The 22,899-nt window shown below is 49.2% G+C and overlaps 1 protein-coding gene across 1 annotated transcript in view; it reads right to left on the bottom strand.

The window, feature by feature from the left end:
* Positions 1-22,899, bottom strand: part of LOC144820278 (uncharacterized) — a 988,894-nt gene that overhangs the window by 632,308 nt on the left and 333,687 nt on the right. Inside the window, exon 11 of the mRNA XM_078677866.1 lies at positions 13,188-13,356. Coding sequence (XP_078533992.1) covers positions 13,188-13,356 — 169 coding nt within the window. The remainder of the gene's footprint in view (positions 1-13,187; positions 13,357-22,899) is intronic.

The following is a 22,899-nucleotide window of genomic DNA, read 5'->3' as shown; positions in this document are numbered from 1 at the left end:
TAACACCAGGAGGGAACACCTTGTTAAAATAAGGGTGGAAGTACCGGACATCAACCCATTGCACGGCTGTGCAAGCCATGTTGGACTGATCTTGCTGGAGCACGTGATCTACCCTTAAGCATAGACCGGCAGGCCTGCAAAAGCAGTCTTATGCTACAGCAGAGATTTGCAGGAGCAAGTTAAATATGTTAATTGGCAACCAGGCAAAAGAACAGAATGTCCGGACGCTCTACATTCATATAGGGCAAGTGTGATAATGAAAACAATATGTTGGTGCTTCAAGGGAAGAGTGGTCCGCTGCCAATTCAACCACAAATGATCCTCCCAACAGAGTAAATACAATGACAATATTGTGCCCCCCGGAGCACTCAAAGGTTGATTATGAAAATTCCAGAAGTAATGAGTCTTATTTCCCTTTTGTTCCAATTATTTATTTGGGTACTAAGCATCCGACATTCAACAGTATATAGGTTTCCAATACACAGCTTCCACAGATGTTTAAGTACAGTAGAATAATTTACAGCCAACGCGTGTTTCATTGTGTGTATTTACACAGTGACTTCAGTGCTGATTCTGTAGCGCGCTAAATTCAAAATCCAGTCGGTCAACAGGCCACCAATAAAGTAAAGTAATGCCCTTAGGGACTCTTATACCAAGCTAACCAGGTGGGTATAGATGGATCAGCAAGTTTTAGTAACTTTCACAAATACAATCCTTCAATTAACTAAAGCCTCAGGTAACGGACACTCCGCATCCATTCAGACTCTGATCATGGACTCGTGATCACAGAATATCACCATAGCTAAGTAAAATTCACCCAGCAAGTCTTACTTGAGGCTTTAGTTAATTGAAGGATTGCATTTGTGGAAATTACTGAAACTTGCGGATACATCTATACCCACCTGGTTGGCTCAGGATAAGGGGCGCTAAGGACATTACTTTACTTTATTGGTGGACTGTTGACCGACTGGATTGGGAATTTAGCTAGCTACATAATCAACCCTGAAGAAGTCGTGTGTAAATATACACAACGAAACACGTGTTGGCTGTAAATTATTTTACTGTACTTAAAGATCTGTGGAAGCGGTTGAACTGGAAACATATGTACTGTTGAATGTTCGACGCGGAGAACCCAAATAAATAATTGGAACAAAAGGGAAATAAGACTCATTACTGCTGGACTGTTCATTATCTTTTTTTTAAATTTTTTTTTTTTAAAAACCTTTATTGTACAGAAGGCGCTCACAGATACGGGCCTACAACCCGCTGGGCCGGCCACCACAATAAACTGTCATACGAGGCAATACAGGAGAGACAACAGGATTTCCAAATAGCTCATATGGAAGGTAAAGGTAGCAAGTCTTCGAGTCGCCATCAGGGACAGGATAAGAGTAGGTTAATTTTATAATTGAAAATAGGGTATCGGAGGATAATAAAAGTCCGTAAAGTCCAGAGGGCCGTGGTGAGCCGTGAGCAAGCCGAAGTCTCGAATACCGGAAAAGACCAAAAGAACCGTACATTTTGATAAAGGCAGAACGTGAGTCCCACATCAAGAACAATCACAATCGCTGCTCAACACCCTCCCACCACTACCAGGGCACACAATAATAAAACAGCGAAAAATACAGTTACAAAACTAGAAGCCCTCCGTTACAACAACCCAAGGGAGAAATAAGGAAAATGGGGAGGGGAAAAGGGAAAATAAGGGAGGAAGAGGACATCGGAAAAAGGGGAGGGGAAAGTAAGTAAGGGCGCAGCCTCAGCGCATGTCCCCCACGGCTAACCAAGCACCCAACACTAAGTCGGCACATGGAACTAGTGGCAACAGGAGAAATGAATGCGTAGTGAACCGTGACAGCAGATATACCAAGAGGGCCATGCCAGCACGAACACCCCGGGAGGCTACTCGCCGACACCGCGCCACGAAATTAGGGGATACATGAGCCATAGAACCAAAAAGAGGAACAAGGGAAGATACAATAAAATAGACCCCCCCACCACCCCGCACAGCCCACCCTGCACCCCTGCAGAAGGCTATGGCCTACCCCCCAGCAGCGTGCCTGTCGCCCTAATTAGAACCCGAAATATAGAAGAATAGAGAAAGAAAGAATCACGTAGATTAAAAAGGAGGGGGGGGGGAGGGAAAACAGGGAAAAAACAGCGGGAGAGGAGCCACACAATCAAAACCCCTTCAGCTCCCACCCCCCCGCCCAAAAACACTCAGAGCCCACGGGAAGATAGTAGACACCCGGATAAGCTCCAGGAACGTAAAGACGTATCAAACATAGTCATACAATTATGAAGGGATCACCCAACCATACCACAAAATAACAGTCCACAGAGGCAAGATCAGTTCAACCCTGTCCTCGTTTTTCGCCAACTGTAGTAGTCCAACGAACCAGGAACCAGATCGCATTGAACCGGAGGTGAAGAACAGGGATGCGAATCAAAAAAACACTCAAGTTATAGCGATCGCGACACGGATGTTCCAGAAAGTACAGTAAACACCTCAGGCAAAGCAGGCAGTTCCAATTGGAATACAGAGAAAGCCGGTCCAGCGGCGCAGTCACAGGATCTTCGTTCGGCCATGTTAGGCAAAAGAGGAAAAGGAGACCCATCGAGGTCAGTCAATACGGGATACGGCTGGGGAACCTCCAGAGCAAAAGAAGGCACAGGATGAAGGGGAGCGGACCCCCGAACGTCGACACCAACAGCAGCCTCCAGGTCCACGACCCCAAGGAAAGGTCCGGCAGCACACAACAGAGATGACGCCGCACAAACCGGGAGGGGCCCGGCAGGCCCGGCCAAAGGACCTCTATCCAGGATGGCGACAGGTGCGGCCATGGGTGTCCCCCAGGAGCGCAGGGCGGCCAGGATGTCGCCAAGTTTAGGATAACCTTTACAGTATTCAGAAAGCGAGCCGTGCGGCGGGCCCGGCGAGGCCGAGAGTCATGGGGCCGGCCGCCATCTTAGAAGCCCGGCGGGGCCGCTGCAAACACTGACCCCCGCCCGGATATCAGCGGGGCAAAACAGGATTCCGGCAACCACCAGCGGAGGTGCCTCCAGGGCAGGAAGGGAAGCCACCAGAAGAAGGCAATGCGCCGGCACCCCACACGCCGCCGGCACCGTTCTCAGAGTCCGGGCGGAGGAACTCAAAATGGCCGGGCCGGAGAACAAAGGGGAGACGAGCCAGATGTACGGTTAACCCCGTCCATGGAAGTCCGCACCCCAACACCAGGCAGCAGGACCGCCGGACCAGGCCCGGGAGGCCGCAAGCGGTCTATTAGCACATCGGCCCCTCCGACCGACTCCACACCACCACCAAGGGCCGGCCACCGCGCCCTGTCCAGCCCGGGCGCCGCCAGGGAGTGCCAGGTCCGGCCGCTCCGGAGGCCCCGAAGCAGACAGGGGCGTAGCTCAGGATCCGCGACACCCAGGAGCCACCGGAGCAAACGGTGAGTGTCTGAGTTATCGTCGTTCCATTGCACATCGTGGAATTCTTCCCGGGCAGGATAAAGTACAGGATATTTCTTGCAGACAGGAGAGTGAACGGAGCCGAGCTAAAACGCGGCCATCTCGGACGCGAGCTTGGCTCCTCCTCGACTGTTCATTATCAACCTTTGAGCGCTCATGGGGAAACCATATTGTCAAGTTAAATCTGTTGATCAGGTATGGAGCATGCTGAAATGATGCAAAATTGCTGCTCTCGGGATTTGGAGGAGTTAATCTCAAATTTGCCTCAAAAGGTGCGATGGCGTTTGCTTGGAATGTAAATTAAACTTGGGTACCTTGCTAAATGTTTTTAATTGCATCAAATATGCAAACAAGAACTAAAACACTGCCTGTGTTAAGTACAGTTAAAAGGTTGAGAATTACCACTGCATTTACATTAAAAAATAAAGGAAGATCGTGTGATGATCAAGAGAAGAGCTGATCCGTTTAGGAGAAATAGGTTAACATTTTAAACTAAGGGATGGCGTTTGTCCTTGCTCAGAGTGGAATATGAGGAAGAGTTTTAATCTGCCAGAGTGTATAGACACATTTGAACCAACTTTGTTTTTTTATTTCAACATATTTTTATTGATTTTTACACGTAGTCATCAACGCTTTGTCGTTACAGGGTGGCAGCCCAAACTGGCTGTTTTAAACATTGTTTTGCGATCGAAACAAGCTGCTGGATATGGCACTGCAATTCTGAGGAAAGGCTGTAAGGAAAGGTTCTCGCTTCACTTTAGTGTTGGACAACCAGTATTTAAAACTTTGTGTCCAGCCGTCAACCTGTTGTGAACGTATTATATTCTTTCGCCAGCAAAGGTATGTCATGGATATGACTTCGCTGTTAATCAGTCCTTGCGGGTTTGTGGTTCTATGCTTTAGTATTTATTATATTTGATTTTACAAGTAAACATCTGAGCAGTTTAAAAATGATGCGGTTCAACAGTGCACAGCAGTGAAGACTACATTAATGAGTGCACAGGGTTTGACTGAAGCATGCAGCAGACCGAGCAGGAGGTTGAAGAGGTCCATGTGATTGAGCATCAACAAGCAGCTGGAGTCTAATCAATAACACTCTCTGGTGTCGCAGCGCTCGTAATGACACACCGACACAGGAGTATATTTTCTGCTTCTTTCTTTATTCCCTGCCAGCCTGACACTGGCTTACAGACTACATGCTTCCTGTTACCTCACTTCCTCTTCCTGCTGCTTGCCTGTCCTGTCTCAACCTGCAGGTCAGGCGGGGCGATGCTACATCTCCCCTGTTTTTCAAAGTCTTACTTCCTCTATATCTCTTCAACCAGACGTCGAGGCTTTCTTATCTGACGCTGCGGTCGTTCTCTGTGTCCTGGTGTTGGACTGTGATGAGTCGTGATTTCAACCTTTCGTCTGGGGCTGTGGTGACTTTGGTCACTGTTGTCACTCTGATTGGAGGAGTCACTTGAGGGTAGATTTGACACGGTCTCTTGGTGGCCGCGCCGGTTGCATTTTCTGAAGTGCGAGATGTTTCTCGTTATCTGCTTGTGGTCAGCTTTGGCTGTGACCATGGTTCCTTTCCTCTTAGTGACTTGCATGGGAGTGTTGAGGTATCGACTGTCTGCTTTGGCTCGCCGATCGCTTCGCACTATGACCCAGTCTCCTTCGTGTATGATGGAGTCCTTGGCATGTCTGCGCTGATCAGCATACGTCTTCATTCTATGCTTCTTGGTGTGGTCGATGTCCACAAGAGTGTTGTGATCAACCGTGACATTCCGTTGTTGAGGATTTTCGTTCAGCATGGGTAGTCTTGTTCGGGGTGTTCTTCCTAGCATTACAGTTGCTGGGCACTGTTCAGTGGTGCTGTGCGGCGTATTTCGATACGCTCTTAGTACTTCGTTTAATGTCTGCTGGATGTCTCGGCGAGTCAGTTCTGCTTGCTGAAGTGCCCTCTTTAATCTCCCCATCAATCGCTCCACCATGCCATTTGCCTGTGGCCACAACGGAGTGATTTTCTGGTGTTTGAAATTAAGATGAGTTCACAAACTTTGCAACCCATGGCCGTTGAAGGGGGGTCCATTGTCTGTCTTTACTCGTAATGGGATGCCCCAGGCCGCGAATATCTCATCGAGCACTGGGATCACAGTCGTTGCTCGAGTAGATGATATTAGTTGTGCGAAGGGGAAGCGGGAGTATTCATCCATGGCAACAATGATGTATTGTCCTGATTGCAAAGGGCCGAAGAAGTCGACTGCAATCTGTTGCCATACTCCGTCTGGTAGCTCTGACATTTGTAATGGTGCAGGCGGTTCTTCTCGGCTGACTACTTGGCATGTGATGCAGTCTTTTAGCGTTGTCTCGACCATGTGGTCCAGGGTGGGGAACCAGACTCGTTCTCTCAGAGCTTTCTTGGTCGCATTGATGACTCTGTGCCCTTCATGTGCCAAGTTGATGACCCCTTGGCGCAGTTTGAGTGGAATTACGATTCTCCCCCCTCTCAAAAGAAGACCATTGTCGCTGATGGAGAGCTCTTCGCGCACCCGTTGAAAGGCAGCTAAGTCTTGGCGAAGGTGAGCTGGTTCAGAGGAGGACTGCTTCGTGTCTCTCCAGGAGTTGGAGCGAATCCTGGTCATCACTGCTTGAATGAGAGGGTCAAGTGCGGACGCTTCCTGGATGGCCTCAACAGGGACCGTGGGAGGACATGCTGTGTCAACAACAAAGTGGAGGTATTCGTCGGCCACAGAGAGTGCAGATCTGGCTCCTGCAAGCGGGTGTCGTGACATGAAGTCAGCTGGGTTTTCAGCTTTCCCGGGTTTATGGATGATGGAGAAGACGTAGTCCTGGAGGCGTAGTCCCCACCGCTCAATGCGAGGTGGCATTTTCGCATTGGGGTTGCCAAAAATCGTAATGAGCGCCTGATGATCCGTAATGATCGTAAAATGTTTGCCATACACAAAAAGGTGAAAATGTTCGCACGCCCACACCACAGCCAGGCTTTTTTTCCGGCTGGGAGTATGCTTTTTCAGTATCTGTGAGACTGCGGCTTGCATAGGCAATGATGTGTCGTTGCTCTGAGTCGTCACGGTATTGGGCCAGAATGGCGCCTAGGCCTACTGGACTGGCGTCCACCGTGATTTCAGTTTTCTTCTTCGTGTCGAAGTACGCCAGGTTGATGGCCGACCCCACAGCTTGTTTGATCACGGAGAACGCATGTTGGCACGCATCTGTCCATTCGAATGGCTGTCCTTGGCGAGTGAGTTCACGTAGCGGGTAGCTGATTGTGGCGTAGTCGCGGATGTAGCGCGCGCAGTAGCTAGCCATGCCAAGGAAAGAGCGTAGGTCTGTGACATCTCTAGGTTTCTGGGTGTCGGCCAGGGCCGCTACCTTCTCGGGATCCGGTCTCATGCCTTCCTTTGAGAAGATGTGTCCGTAGAATTTTAAGGTGTCTTTGTGGAATTCGCACTTGCTGGCATTGAGGGTTAGATTCGCAGTCATCAGTGCATGACACACTCTGTCCAGGGCCGTGTCGTGTTCCGTTTGATCCTTCCCAAATACCAGCAGATCATCACTGTAGTTGAAAGCATTTGGGATGCCTTGGATGACTCGCCTGATGGCCTCCTGGAAGATCTCGGCAGCCGAGGATATGCCAAAGTTCAGGCGTTTGTAACGGAATAGGCCTTGGTGCGTGGTAAAAGTCGTGATGTATCTCGACTTGTCGTGGAGCTCCAGCTGGTGGTAACCTTTATTGAGGTCTAGTTTGGAGAACACTGTGGCGCCATTCAATTTGGTAATCATGTTACTGATATGCGGCCCAGGGTGGCGTTCCTGCTCAATAGCGGTGTTGGGCGCGCGCATGTCGACGCACAGCCTGACTTTGTTGTCTTGCCCCTTTTTCGGGACTACCACGACTGGCGATACCCAAGGGGTGGGACCCGTCGTGCGTTCTATGATGTCTGTTCTAAGGAGATCTTGGAGCTCGTCATCGACGGCCTTTTGTAGATGGAATGGCACCTTCCTGTGGTGCTGAGCAATGGGTGTCACGTTTTCATTGATGTGAAGTTTTACCTTGAAGTGGTTGAGCTTCCCAAGGCCTTTGAACAGGTTGGGGAATTTCGCCACAATGTCTGGGGTGTCCTCTGTCATGTAGAGGAGTTCCACGAGTTTGAGCCTTTCTGCCGTGGGTAGACTGAGGAGACAGTCGGCCAGATCTGGCCCTTCCACTACATGAATGTAAGCGTCAATTGACCGGTCCTTAAACGTGAGTGGTGCGGAAGCGGCCTAGACAAGGCAGTGGCTTGCGTGACATCCACGTGAACACGCGGACAGCTGCTGGTTCCAATTTGGGCTTGTGTTTCATGTTCTGATGTTCTAAAGCACAGATATAGTTCAGGGAGGCTCCAGAGTCCAAAACAAATTTCGCTGGGTGATCTATCAGGATGTCGAGTTTTGGATACCGTTTCAGTCGATCCGGGTCCGCAACCATGCATATGTACTCATCACGATCCGGGGTTGTTACCATGCATATGTATTCATCACTGTCTTGTGATGTGAGGGTGCGTGATGGCGATTCACTGGAAGTGTCTCTGCGTGACCGATAGGAGCCTGTCACGTGACGCCTGGTGCTGTGGCTACTTCCAGAGCGGCCTCTTGACTGCGGTGAATAGGCTGACTGAGCGCTGGAGTTGGACGAGCTGGAGGACCTTCTTCCTCTCTCTTTTACGGCTCGGGCATGATGCCGTGACTCGTGTCCTTTGGTTGATGACCTATGACTTGGTTGCTTGGCTTGGCATGCAATCTCAAAATGATTATCTCTTCCACATCGGTGGCATCGCTGCCCGATTGCTGGGCATTGACCTGAGTGCGGGTAGTCCTGTCCGCATCTGTAGCAGGTGGACGTGGCCTTTGCGGACTTCTTGTGTCGTGAGCTTCGACGTGAAGGTTGGGACCTGTAAGAAGTGGATGAGGACTTGTTACCCTTGGATGACCTGTGAGCCTGAATGCGTAAAGCGTGGTCTTTGTGATCCGATGATTTCTGTGTTCCCATTCGCTTCGCGTAGTCCTCGGCCTGGTCATTGATACTTGTCAGTTCCTCGATTTCGTCTAATGTATATGGTTTCTTTAAGAGTCTCCGGCGCAGCATTTCAGATGAACAGCCATCAATGATACGGAGTCTCAGGGCATCTTCCGTTTTGAAATTGTCGAAGTCGCAGTATCGTGCAAGTCTCCGGATGCGCATGATGAAGTCGCTCATGCATTCGTCTTTCTCCTGCATGGCAAGGTTGAACGTGTGGCGCTCATAATCCACATTGCGTTTGTGGAGAAAGCGTCTGTCAAGGGCGGCCTTGATTTCATCATAGGTGGCAGTTGCCGCGTTGGGTAGTTCTTTGATAATTTGCGCAATGTCTGGACCAATCAGGTTTCTCAAGGCTACAATCTTTTGTTTATCATCTTGCACTAGGGAGCCAACCATATAGTCTTCAAAATCTTCACTCCACGTTTTCCACGACGGACCCATACTGTTGCCTGGGGTCAGTGGTAGTGGCTGCGGTTGACGCATGAATGAGGCTCCAATGGGTTTATTCGCCATCGTGGGCACGTTGGTTGGAGGAGCTGGCCCTCCTGTACTGGGAGCTGGGCTTCGTGGCCTTGTCGCGCCGGATGTATTGGGAGCTGTACTGGCAGTGTCTGAGGAGCTATCCGGGCCCTGGTCGGACATCTGCAGGTGATGGGCTCTTGGTGGCGCTGGCTGGCTTTGTTAGGTGTTGTCCAGACTGTACTGGCGTGCTTTTGGTTTCACGCTGTATTTTATTCTTTTCCGTGGCTCCTTGAGCTGTTTACCATCGTGGCTGCTGTTTCTTATTGGTGTTTATTAATTCTTTGTGGCTCCTCGAGCTGCTTACTAGCTTGGCTGCCGTTATTATTGATATTTTTCTTCAAACCGAGTGGCGCCTGACTTCAAGATGGCCGCCATGGAAAATGCGTGGCTCTGCTTATGGGCGGGCGCCTGGCCTCAAAATGGCTGCCGCGCAGGACAGTATGCCTCGTGTCTTGGCTTCAGGCGGCGCGTGTGATGGGAGCGGCAGGGTTTGAACTCACCCTTGCTCTACGCGCTGTCTCCGGTTCTCTGGTTCTGCACCTCCTGGTCGCGCTGGGAATCGGGCACTGTTCTCCGGTGCCGCGCGGACTCGACTGCAGTCTTCTGGGATCACTCGGTGAGGGGGAGCACGCGGTGAGCGCACTCTGGCATACGCGCCTTCCTTCTCACATGCGGTGGTCGGGTTTGCTGGCACACGCGTTCTCGCTTCTTCGCGTTGCGCCTCAGCGCTTCACTTGGGCAGCAGCTAGGTGTCTTGTGGCTTTGGCGGATGGTTCCCGCTGCAGGGCTCGGTGGTCGGCCACATGGGGTGGCTGAGCGATGGGCTGCGTGTGGGTTTTGTTTCATGGATATCCCACCCTCGTCGCCAGTGTCGCAGCGCTCGTAATGACACACCGACACAGGAGTATATTTTCTGCTTCTTTCTTTATTCCCTGCCAGCCTCACACTGGCTTACAGACTACATGCTTCCTGTTACCTCACTTCCTCTTCCTGCTGCTTGCCTGTCCTGTCTCAACCTGCAGGTCAGGCGGGACGATGCTACATCTGGGACGAGGCTACTGTAAAACTTTAGAAATTCACGCAGTGGATTTATATTACCCCGCGACAGACTGTCTAATTGGGCATTCGTGGCACAGATAAGACACCCGTATTAACTGCTTGACGTCAGATTTCACGCACTCGATTCACAGTAATGAGTGAACGACTCCTGCTTAACGTTCCCCGCACGCAGTTGACTCAGAGCTTGTTATACCTCAGATGGCTTGATGGGGCAGTTTGATTAGCATGCAGAACAATCAGTGGCGCAACAAATTACCCCGTAGTCCCGCGATGCAGGGGCCAGAGCTCCTAGGGCCATATTATAATAGGTGCCCCGGGGGCGCAACAGGTGTGTCCGACCGCTTCGCGAGCCCCCGGGGCACTTTGGTATTACAAAAAGGGGGGCACAGATGCTCGGGCATCCTCTTCAGTAATCCTGATAGCGCAGGCGCATTTAAAGCGCAAGCATTACCATCAAGGGGCATTCCTTCATTTGCACAGGGGCCAGCACTATGCAAATGAGGGAATTCCTTTGCCTCTGCGCCCGGGTCATATACAGACACAGGAGTAGATGCAAAGAAGCTCAGGGAGCGCACTCACGAAGGTGATGCACTGAGTGCCCCCCCCCAGATCAGCCCTCTGGACAGGAGAAAGGGTGTCCCATGGACTCCACAGACACCGCTCCAAGCAGCACTCTGCAGGGGGGGGGGGCCGCTCCAAGCAGCACTCTGCAGGGGGGGGGGGGGCGCTCCAAGCAGCACTCTGCAGGGGGGGGGGCGCTCCAAGCAGCACTCTGCAGGGGGGGGGGGCGCTCCAAGCAGCACTCTGCAGGGGGGGGGGGGCGCTCCAAGCAGCACTCTGCAGGGGGGGGGGGCGCTCCAAGCAGCACTCTGCAGGGGGGGGGGGCGCTCCAAGCAGCACTCTGCAGGGGGGGGGGCGCTCCAAGCAGCACTCTGCAGGGGGGGGGCGCTCCAAGCAGCACTCTGCAGGGGGGGGGGGCGCTCCAAGCAGCACTCTGCAGGGGGGGGGGCGCTCCAAGCAGCACTCTGCAGGGGGGGGGGCGCTCCAAGCAGCACTCTGCAGGGGGGGGGGCGCTCCAAGCAGCACTCTGCAGGGGGGGGGCGCTCCAAGCAGCACTCTGCAGGGGGGGGGCGCTCCAAGCAGCACTCTGCAGGGGGGGGGGCGCTCCAAGCAGCACTCTGCAGGGGGGGGGGCGCTCCAAGCAGCACTCTGCAGGGGGGGGGGGCGCTCCAAGCAGCACTCTGCAGGGGGGGTGCGCTCCAAGCAGCACTCTGCAGGGGGGGTGCGCTCCAAGCAGCACTCTGCAGGGGGGGGGTGCGCTCCAAGCAGCACTCTGCAGGGGGGGTGCGCTCCAAGCAGCACTCTGCAGGGGGGGGGCGCTCCAAGCAGCACTCTGCAGGGGGGGGGGGCGCTCCAAGCAGCACTCTGCAGGGGGGGGGGCGCTCCAAGCAGCACTCTGCAGGGGGGGGGGGCGCTCCAAGCAGCACTCTGCAGGGGGGGGGGGCGCTCCAAGCAGCACTCTGCAGGGGGGGGGGGGCGCTCCAAGCAGCACTCTGCAGGGGGGGGGGGCGCTCCAAGCAGCACTCTGCAGGGGGGGGGGGCGCTCCAAGCAGCACTCTGCAGGGGGGGGGCGCTCCAAGCAGCACTCTGCAGGGGGGGTGCGCTCCAAGCAGCACTCTGCAGGGGGGGTGCGCTCCAAGCAGCACTCTGCAGGGGGGGTGCGCTCCAAGCAGCACTCTGCAGGGGGGGGGGCGCTCCAAGCAGCACTCTGCAGGGGGGGGGCGCTCCAAGCAGCACTCTGCAGGGGGGGGGCGCTCCAAGCAGCACTCTGCAGGAGGGGGGGGGCGCTCCAAGCAGCACTCTGCAGGAGGGGGGGGGCGCTCCAAGCAGCACTCTGCAGGAGGGGGGGGGCGCTCCAAGCAGCACTCTGCAGGGGGGGGGCGCTCCAAGCAGCACTCTGCAGGGGGGGGGCGCTCCAAGCAGCACTCTGCAGGGGGGGGGGCGCTCCAAGCAGCACTCTGCAGGGGGGGGGGGCGCTCCAAGCAGCACTCTGCAGGGGGGGGGCGCTCCAAGCAGCACTCTGCAGGGGGGGGCGCTCCAAGCAGCACTCTGCAGGGGGGGGGGCGCTCCAAGCAGCACTCTGCAGGGGGGGGCGCTCCAAGCAGCACTCTGCAGGGGGGGGGTGCTCCAAGCAGCACTCTGCAGGGGGGGGGCGCTCCAAGCAGCACTCTGCAGGGGGGGGGGCGCTCCAAGCAGCACTCTGCAGGGGGGGGGCGCTCCAAGCAGCACTCTGCAGGGGGGGGGCGCTCCAAGCAGCACTCTGCAGGGGGGGGCGCTCCAAGCAGCACTCTGCAGGGGGGGGGCGCTCCAAGCAGCACTCTGCAGGGGGGGGGGCGCTCCAAGCAGCACTCTGCAGGGGGGGCGCTCCAAGCAGCACTCTGCAGGGGGGGGGGCGCTCCAAGCAGCACTCTGCAGGGGGGGGGGCGCTCCAAGCAGCACTCTGCAGGGGGGATGGGCGCTCCAAGCACTCTGCAGGGGGGATGGGCGCTCCAAGCACTCTGCAGGGGGGATGGGCGCTCCAAGCACTCTGCAGGGGGGGGCGCTCCAAGCACTCTGCAGGGGGGGGCGCTCCAAGCACTCTGCAGGGGGGGCGCTCCAAGCACTCTGCAGGGGGGGGGCTCAAGTTGCGTTATGCCACTGAGTACAATCATGAAATGTGTGTGTCCACAAGAGGTATGCCACAAACACTGCACAATTTAGTTATAACAAGGTGTTCAAAAGTGAAAGGAAGCGCATTTCACTATACACTGCTATTTAAAGTTCTATCCATGCCACATGACTGCTATTCGCTGCACGCAACTGGAGCTAAACCAGGATGAAATGGAACATTTCCATTTGCCAAATCAATTGATAGGATACGCAATCTTATGTAGCTCATTTGCTTTTGGTCTGTCAAAGAATACCCTGCATACCAATGGCAGAGTCCAAGGTATGCCAGACCCCCTAGACATCTGGTTTTCTACCCAGTTAAAGACAGCAGTGGAGGTTAGGAGTACAATACCTCTTTATATTCACTGATCCAGTACAATCTCTCGGTGATGTAATCCAGGGTAAGTCCCACTGGCTGCTCCATGGGAACAGCAGCCAGCACCCGCCTGTCGGAGCCATCCATGCCAGCCACCTCTATGGCTGTATTTCCTCTTCGGCCATAGTTTATCCAAAACATGCACCTGAGGAGAACAGGAGACCATAGCAGTACTAATTGAAGACAACCAGCAACAAAACTCTAGGAAAAATATGCAAATCTTACACCATACGTGAGAATGGCATCTAGCAGGGGAGCTACCCCAGTGAACACAGGGCAGTACAAATTGCAGATATGGCTTACCACAGCAACTGTATTAATAGCTTCATTGATGAGCTGTAGTTTCTGAAAATATTACAAGCATTACAATAATCTTTGTAATTGAGCAGCAATGCAACGGAGATACAATTATGCATATGGTATACTATATATATATATATATATATATATATATATATATATATATATATATATATACACATACATATACACAAACTATTTACAAAATTTGGCAAAATACACTTCTACACAATCTAACTACCTTCTAGAAAATCTGAAAAATTCAAAGCTTTCCAACGAGGTTGTGTGCAAAACAAATCTGCAGGCATAAACTCCAGATGAAGATGATCCGAGAGCATTTACTTAGATACAGGAACATACTAAGGAAGTTCTGCAAATAGGGAAGATGTTCTGCAGTAGTCTGTTTCATGTTAGATTGTTCCTAGCAGACACCAAGGGCATTCTTAAGGTAAGAAGCATCAGGCTTTGCTTTGAGGACATTCAATATTCTTTCCAATTTGGTTTTTCCTTCCACCACATTTCGACAAATAAGCTCCAAAATGACTTACCTACGGGTTAAAAATGGTGTTGAACCTCTAGATCTCTTCATCGTGCTGTGGTCAGTATGCCCTGCCCGGTATTTTTAGTGAACCGGTCCAAATTTGGGGATGATGAAAAATGGAATAAACGTCCAGCAGATGCTGAATTTTAGGGCATTCAGAGCACTATTCGTAGGGTAAAAGCCACTGAGACTAATGATGTAGGCAGCAACCAAAACAAATGATTCCCATAAACAAGGCTTAAAAGCCAAAAAAGGATAAAACCATCAGACTTCGAGCAAGCCAACTCAATCAATTTAAGGACCCAACTGACTAACTCAAATAACCAGTTTCCCTTCAATACAGCCCAAATGTTGTGGCTTTTCAAGACTCGATTCATCAAGGCAAGGATGAGACCCGCTGCCTTCCAGCCTCTTGTAAGAGGATAAGGCTCCATCAAAATGTTACCCACTTCCACTCAGTGGGAGATGGGATACAGGTTTCCAAGTCTCTTCCTTGCTTTACTATCTTAAACTTGGGAATCCCAGATCGAGACTGTACTCCAACAATTACCACATTGCATAGCTGCTGGACAGTGACATGACACATTACAAAACAAGTATGCATACCAGCAGGTAAGGCCCTCCCAGTTTCAAGTCTCCGCTCCGGTACTTTGAATAAAGAAAATCAGCATTTTACTTAGCCAATCTAGTGAACAGTCAAGACATTTGATTTCCTGTCTACCTGAGCCTTTTATAGGAGAAATTCTGTTCCGTTCATGTGGAGATCAGGTTTCAGTTGTCTATAGGAACATATTTGGTTGATCTCCATTCTAGACTCCATCAGTATGGAGCAGCATAGTGACCGTTTTAGAGCCATGGTGTATGTAAACCTATTGCAGTTTACAGCTGCCCACATGACTTCTGGATTGCAGGTATCCACCCTGAGCACAATTTAGCAATTATATGAGGTATTTGTTTACAACCAGGGAACAAGAGTTGATTGGCAACTTCCCAACTAAGATGTCATCTTGGGTTCTGGCACAGTCTTAAACACATATTGTACCAATTTCCAGTTTAGCTTGCCATCACTTTTCAGACCTTCAGCTTCATATCTTAATTACACCGATAATATACATATCCTAAAATTCATTAACAATTGACACAATTTGGAAATTAACAGTCTTCATTTTAAACAGTGATATGGACCAAATCCTAATAGTTACTGATGGTAAGCTGCCCCATTCCGAGGCCATAGTCAAAAATGATGAATCCTACTAATAAGGAAAACCTCTCAGCAATTGAATAGACAAATGTTACCATCTTGAATTACTTCAAATCTTGCATTATGGTCCTTCTCTCTACAGACACAGGCAGTAATTGTCTTGCCCCAAATGCCTGGACGAGAATGAGGTATGCTGGGGAGTACCACAAATCCAATTTGGTCCATTTCAGTGTTTCAAACAGCTTTTGAACTTTAACGGGGATTAGATAATACCAGAATTTCATTGACTAAAACTCCTCCTGGTAACGTGAGTAAAAGCCATGGATCAGGCATAGTAGAGCTAGTCCAGGGAAAGCCCACTAGTCCCTGGATAATATTGAAATGGGGTGACACTGATCTGATTTAATAAGGTCTGATCAGAACATCACCACTTGACAAAGACCAACATCGCAGAACAAAGCTTCCATTAAATGAAGCTGCTGAGAAACAGATTAGTTAAGATTGGGTATTGGCGCTCCATCCACTACCTTCTCTGCGCAGTCATACCCAGCAGCACTGTAAATGGAAAGATGGACAACTCCGAGGATTTTTAAAGCACAGCTTATCACCCGTGAGGGTGTCCATGACCTTAGTGGTGGTTCCTACTGCTATGTGTAGTCCGGCCGAACGGCCAGGTCTCAAGGCAGTTTCTGCATTCTTCTCCAGTGTGGGGGAGGTCCTGAGAAGGAGGGCAGGCTGTTCAAGGTTTTGGAGGCCAGGTTTCAGAAGGAGCGGCCACCTATCCTGCTGCCGTGGTACCAAGGTGTGTGGGGAGAGGGCAAGGGATCGCAGTTGTCTGGTGGGTTGATGGAAGTTCAGCCTGGGGTTGAGAAACTGGTCCCACATTTTAAAGGACTTTGTAGGCATTGGTCAGCATTTTGAACTGACAACCTGTGTATAGGGAGCCAGCAGGGGGATGTGTGATCTGGGCTTGCCTCTGGAGATAGAGGATGAGCCTGGCTGCTGCGTTCTGGATGGTTTGCAGTCTGTTTAGAAGCAGAGTGTTGAACCCTATGTAGATGGTGTTGCTGTAATGCAGGCAGCTGGGATTGAGTGCCTGGGTGACAGTGCATGTGGAGCTGATGGGTATCTACGTGAAGATTTTCAAGAGCATGTGTAGGGTGAGGAAGCAAGCTGAGGATACGGAGTTTATCTGGCTTTTCATGGGGAGCCTGCTGTCAAGTATGCGGAGGTAACTGCTGAGAGTTCGAGGCATACTCGCCCTTCCTCCTGTAGAAAGCTTTTAAGCCAGATATTGAAAGCACAGAGGCACGTCACTGCAAAAGGCAGTGAGCTTTTCTTGTGCTGACCATTTTTTGGTTACATTTGAGAGCTTGGCCCAAATAGAGATTTACATTTATTACAATAGTTACAGCATTTGTAACTCAGTTTAATTCATTTTTTGTTTATTATTGAAGCTGGATTGTTCATTTCACAGTAGCAGTTTTACATCAAGGTACACTTTCCCCTTGTTCTGCTTGGCTCTCAGCAAGCTACTCCTACTCCAGTGCATTCACATTGAAATTAAATGAAATGAAAAAGGGTTTTATTAAGCGTGACTGCTGCCCTGAGGTGTCCAGGCGCTAACAGACTAAGTCAATACCCTCCAGAAAAGAGCAAGCATGGAGTTAAACGGATTTATTAAAAAGGAAGGTTTTAAGCTGTTTGCGGAAGGTCGTCAAATTAGGATTGGATCTTAGGTGAAGGGGGAGTGAGTTCCACAGTTTGGCTGCATTGTAGGAAAATGACCGGCCTCCAGCTCTAGATCTCCGAATCCGAGGGACTACCACCAAAAAGGCGTGAAGAGAACGGAGCTGTTTTGTGGGTCGATAGGGGGTGATCAGCGTGTGATTAATTACTGGGCCGGATTTCCAATATGCTTGATGTGAGATGCACAGGGATTTGAACTCAACTCTCTCCCTCACTGGGAGCCAATGCAGGGTTCTCAGCCCACGCTTCACCGATGTACTACGCGGCAGGCCAAGCAGTGCGCGTGCTGCACAGTTCTGGGTCCGCTGGAGTTTTTGCAGACAATAGTCAGGCGCCCCTAGATACAGGGTGTTACTAAAATCCAGACGAGACTGGATGAGGCCCTGCATGACTACCTGCTTGGCCTCAAAAGGAAGGAGTGGAAGGATTTTTTTCACCCTCCTGATGAGACCAAAGCAAGTCCCAGACAATTTAGTTGCCTGGATGTTAAAAGTCAGGGTTTTGTCCAACCGCACCCCGAGACTTTTTATATTGTCTCTGGGTGTGGGGGGCGTGCCCAACCCAATGGGCCATAACAGCTCCTAAGTGGAGGGAGCTGATGGACCCATAAGCATCAGCTCGGTCTTGTCATCGTTAAGTTTGAGACAAGACTGCGTCATCCAGTTCTTAATCTTTTCTAGACAAATTGTCACGCTATCCTCTGGCTGCTAGCAGTTCTTTTGTGCAAGAGACCACTAGCTGAGTATCGTCTGCGTAGAGGATGATCTTAAAACCATAAGGACGGACGATCTCAGCCAGCGGTCTCATATATGCGTTAAATAATGTAGGGCTCAAGGATGTGCCCTGCGGGACCCCACAGCCCAGCGGCAAGCTTTCAGAGACTGAAGTTCCCTCAAAGACTTGGAAGGTTCGGTCACTGAGAAAGGACTTGAACCAGGACAAGGCTCCTCCTGATATTCCAACATTGTAGAGATGGCTTAAAAGGATTTTGTGATTCACCATATCAAACGCCGCGCTCAGATCAAGGAGGATCACTGCCACTGATCCCCCCCCCCTGATCCAAGATCCGCCTGGCCTCCTCTGTGACTGCCATTAAAGCAGTCTCCGTCCCATGTTTGGGGCGGAAACCCGTCTGAGTGATATCCAGCAGATGGTTACTCTCGAGAAAACTAGTGAGATAGCTGTTAATATGTTTCTCAAGGATTTTGCTTACCCAGGGGAGCAGAGAGATCGGGCGATAACTATTGAGGTTGGGTTTCTTCAGGAGTGCACGTATCATAGCATGTTTCCAGGTGGATGGTACTATCCCAGTCGCTATGGAGGAGTTCAGTAACTCCAAAAGCGTGGGCAGGATGACTTCAGTGGCCGAAATCAACGTATTTGGGGGGGGGGGGGCAGGGTCGCATGGGGAGCCGGACTTTATTTGGTGCATCAGAGCCTCAAGTGTTTCTTGGCTGCCTCCAAGGCCAGCTCTGCCTAACGGGTCTCCTCAGGTTCTTTCTGCTGAGTGCTTTTAAACTTAATACCAGCACGAATGCCTAGCATATAGGTAGATAACTGCTAAGTCAGTGGGTTTTACATTTTCTGTTGCCAACTGAGGTTCTGTAATTCGAGACTGACTCCATTTTATATTGTGCCACCATTTTGTGTTGCCCTCACGTAGGCCTGTGAAGGTAGCCTGGCGAACAAAGTGGCCAGGCCTTCTTAGTCCATGTATACATTAACTAGGGTTCTTTCTGACTCTGGAATGAACTGTAAGAAACTGACCTCTTCACCTGAAACTGACCTCGCCAAGCCAGTTTCCCTGATCGATCTTTGTCTGAGATTGCCAATCAATGTTCAGGACATCGTTCACTTTTAGTTTCCTTGCATATGCCTTATCTTGTTCATCATCTGTTACTGTTTCTTTTTTATGTTTCTTCATTACATGGGTTATGCTTTCAATTATAGGTTTGTCCGGCTTTTGGAGATTGAATTTGGGACATTCCTAATGATTAACTTTTGGGTTGGGATACTGTACATGTAATCATGTCATGCCCTGCAGTGCCATCTAAATCAGATTAACCTTTGTGAACTATGTAATTATAATGTTTTGCCCATATGCTGCTAAAATCCCAAAGCCTACTCAACTGCTGACTCTCCAGATTTTCCATTTGTTTAGGAATGTAATTGGTACAACTCCCTTACATGCCTGGGGCAGGATAAAGAGTATATAAGACATGAAGTAAGACCATTCTAGCAGACTGCCTCATTCAGTTGCTAAGGCTTCTGTGTAACGTAGTCTCACCTCATTTAAGGTTAATAAAAATGTTCTTTATTTCAGCTTCATGCTCAAATTCTTTATTATTGGTTTGAATGGACTAAGTATCAGAGAGACTCATAAGGAGTTCAGATTTCTTCAGAACTTTGTTTTCCTTGAATTTAACCGGTAACAGGCCCACCTGTAATTATTAACTTTACCCTACATTAAATATAGCACATTTAGCACTAAATTATTTGAATTCATTTTGCTAATTATGTTGAACCTGTGTTTATTGTTCATTTACCAGTAGCTGTTCCTCATCAAGCATAAATCTGTGCTTCATTTCTTTATTCCTACTGGCAGTGAGCAGACCACTTCAGTTAATCCATGTGTGAGTGTTGGTAGCGTAAGAGTCCAGTACTGCCTACTGGTCCTGTCCAATTTTCAAATGCAGGTAAGCACAGCCATTAATGGGCATATACAATCAGAGTACCCCCCCCCCCCCAGTTTCTAAGCATCAACCTAGCCCTTTGTCCACTCACACATTATCCATGACAAACAAAAGAAACTAGCAGTCTTTCCTTCTCTAAAATACTCAGTCACTCTCCATTGATCTGAAATTTGTGATTTAGCCATCGTCCAAGTTTGATATCTGTCATCAGAATTAGTTTAAGGCACCTCAATCTCCGGTATTTCAATGGTGGTGCCTGAGGCGCACAGAATCGTCCACCAAGTCGACCCTAGAAACTAGTTAGATTAGCTATTCTACATCTTGCTTCAATAACTTGCGGAAATTGCTCATAAATCTAGGCCTTTTGGTAAAAAGTTTGTTTTTTCACTGATGCTAGTCACACTTCTGGATGGACCACCCATCTGGACCTTGTCATCTCTTTGCATCAAAAGTGTCCTATTTTACTTTTAATTAAGGTTTCTAATTTTACACGGCTAAATGGCATAGAACTAAAAGTTCTCCAGCTAACTTGCCCTTATTACCCCACACATTAAAATTAAAAATCCATTTGTCAAGTGAAGGCATTAAATGTAGGTATTTTATAGACTAATTAAAAAAACGGAACAACGTAGACGTTACCATAATTTAGGCATATTGTACTCTACGGGAGAGACTACAGTTAAGTTTTGTGGTACAATAAATGCCCTAAAATATACATTTAGTCAAACATTTTAGGTTTCATAGCATCTTCCATTTCTGTAACAAGTCTCAAGGTTTAAAAATATTGACAAAGGAATTCCTACAACGGACAGTGGAAAAACTAGGCTGGTGTAGACAATACTATGCAGCAGAATGCTGCATGCTGGTTTTTCTATAATTAGACCATTTTGCTCAAATCAAACATTGCCAATACTGGCTTGAAGGGGATGGTTTAATTTACAAACCTGGTACTATGTTAAAGAACACTAATTAACCATCTAAATTTATATTCTTTTTCAGACTAACCAAACAACCTAGTCAGCAGACTGCATTATCAATTGTTAAATGTACTTCTGCTTAGTACTCTTTCAACCTGCCATGTCCATAGCATTGCTTTTTTGTTTTAATCAAGCTTCTGACATCCAGTGGCGGCTGCTCCAATTTTGGGGTGGAAGGGCAAAACGAATACAGGAGGGTGAGGAGAAAATTAAAAACACTTGGCTGGCACCAACGCCTCAGTGCTCCTCTCCTAATGCTGTTCACCCTGCACAGTTTCCCAGGGGGCAGTCAAAGAACTGCTCACTCATGCTGCTAATACTACTGTTGAGAGCAGCACAGTGATTGGCCTGAGAGGGCAGACTTTGTGCTCGGGCCTAGAGAGCCTGGGGCTTTTCTCCCACCTGGCTGTTGCAACACAGCTCGGTTGGAGAAACAGGAGTGCGCATGTCTGTTTGGCTGGCCTGGGATGGCAGGCCAAACTGACATGCGTACTTACTAGTGCCCAACACTCATCCCTAAAGCGTGACGCTTGGCAGGATGGCAGTAATGAAAAATAAAAGGGTTTTATTTTATTCCTCACTAAGGAGACGCTCCTCCGCCATAACAGAGGAGCCGCCCCTGCAGAAATCTAATGTATGGCTTTCGGAAATCTTGGCTATTGAAGGTAATCTGATGAAAGATTTTTGGCAACTCAATTATGGTTGCTTTTGAATTTCCAATGTTTAACTCTACACTCACAAATAGAACGGATTAGATACTCGACTACTCTCCATGCACTTTACTCAACCTGTCTGACCTGTAGGCCATGAGCACAGCACCCACTCAGCCTCTGGGAGGTGACTCAAGAGCACACTTCAAAAAAAGACTTCAGCCACTCTGATTAAAAGTCGTGCACCTGGCTTTTCAGGAGAACTTATTTTCTCCTTTGCGCACATTTAATTTTAACCATTAAGCAGTCACTTTCAGCTGAATTACTTATTTCTGCTGAAAAGTATGATCTATAGTGTGAATTTCAATGGTTGGGGGGTTCCTTGACATTACCAAATGGGATGAACGGTTTCCAGTCATGGTGCGATTTAAACATTCTTTTCCGTCTCCCCACTGTTCAGAAGTTTAAGCATGTTTTCCTGGTTCTTTTATTAGTAGGGTAGATAAGAAAGGCATTGGGGTGAATGTCCACCCTATTAATTTAATTTGAGTTGGCCGCAGCTCATAACATTGAACAGGATTTATCAAACTTTCATTTCCTTTACAGTATAGGAAGAATCTTTAGTTTCATGGCCTGCCACTGTAATGTATTGAGGATGCTCTTCTGCTCTCCTTTTGCATTCAGAGTCTCTAATATTTTGGAGAAAGACATCTCCCTTGTATGTATCCCTCTGCTTTCCCATTTTGGATCCCATGTAGCAGTTAAAAGCAGCATTGGGGCTCATACAAGCACCCAGAGGCGCAACTAGAGTCAAACTTCGGGGGGGGGAGCTAAGAAAACATTTCGGGGGGCTGATTCTTCAAGCAAAAGGCAGAGTGGAGCTGCATGGGCTCTAAGCAGGGGGGCATCAAAGCATGAGGTTCTGCAATTCTCGAGTCTGACTCCATTTTGTTCTGTGCCACCATTTTGTGTTGCCCTCATGTAGGCCTGTAAAGGTAGCCTGGCGAACAAAGTGGCCTGGCCTTAGTTCATGTATACATTAACTAGGTTTCTTTTTGACTCTGAAATCAACTGTAAGAAACTGACCTCTTCACCTGAAACTGACCTCGCAAAGCCACTTTCCCTGATCAATCTTTGTCAGAGATTGCCAATCAATGTTCAGGCCATAGTTAACTTTTTAGTTTCTTTGCACATGCCTTATCTTGTTCAGCATCTGTTACTGTTTCTTTTTTATGTTTCTTCATTACATGGGTGATGCTTTCATTTATAGGTTTGTCCGGCTTGTGAAGATTGAATTTGGGACATTCCTAATAATTAACTTTTGGGTTGGGATACTGTAAATTGAGTTTTTGCTATGTGATACTTTGTTTGAAAATGTATCTTATTGGCTAGAATTTTATGCAGTGGGTGTACATTTATAATGTGAATATTGGGTATGAAAGGAGACGTCTCGCCTTAGTAAAATGAGCAGTCTCCTGAGAATTTACACCGTGATGTATTTCTAGGATCACTGTTACTAGCGGCAGCTAATAAACTTGGTCTCTGACGCCATCCAGAACTATTTTGTGTCTTTGAAT

Source organism: Lissotriton helveticus, chromosome 2_1 (genome assembly GCF_964261635.1).
Source record: "Lissotriton helveticus chromosome 2_1, aLisHel1.1, whole genome shotgun sequence".
NCBI classification, from domain to species: domain Eukaryota; kingdom Metazoa; phylum Chordata; class Amphibia; order Caudata; family Salamandridae; genus Lissotriton; species Lissotriton helveticus.
This window is presented reverse-complemented; position numbering and strand designations above follow the sequence as displayed.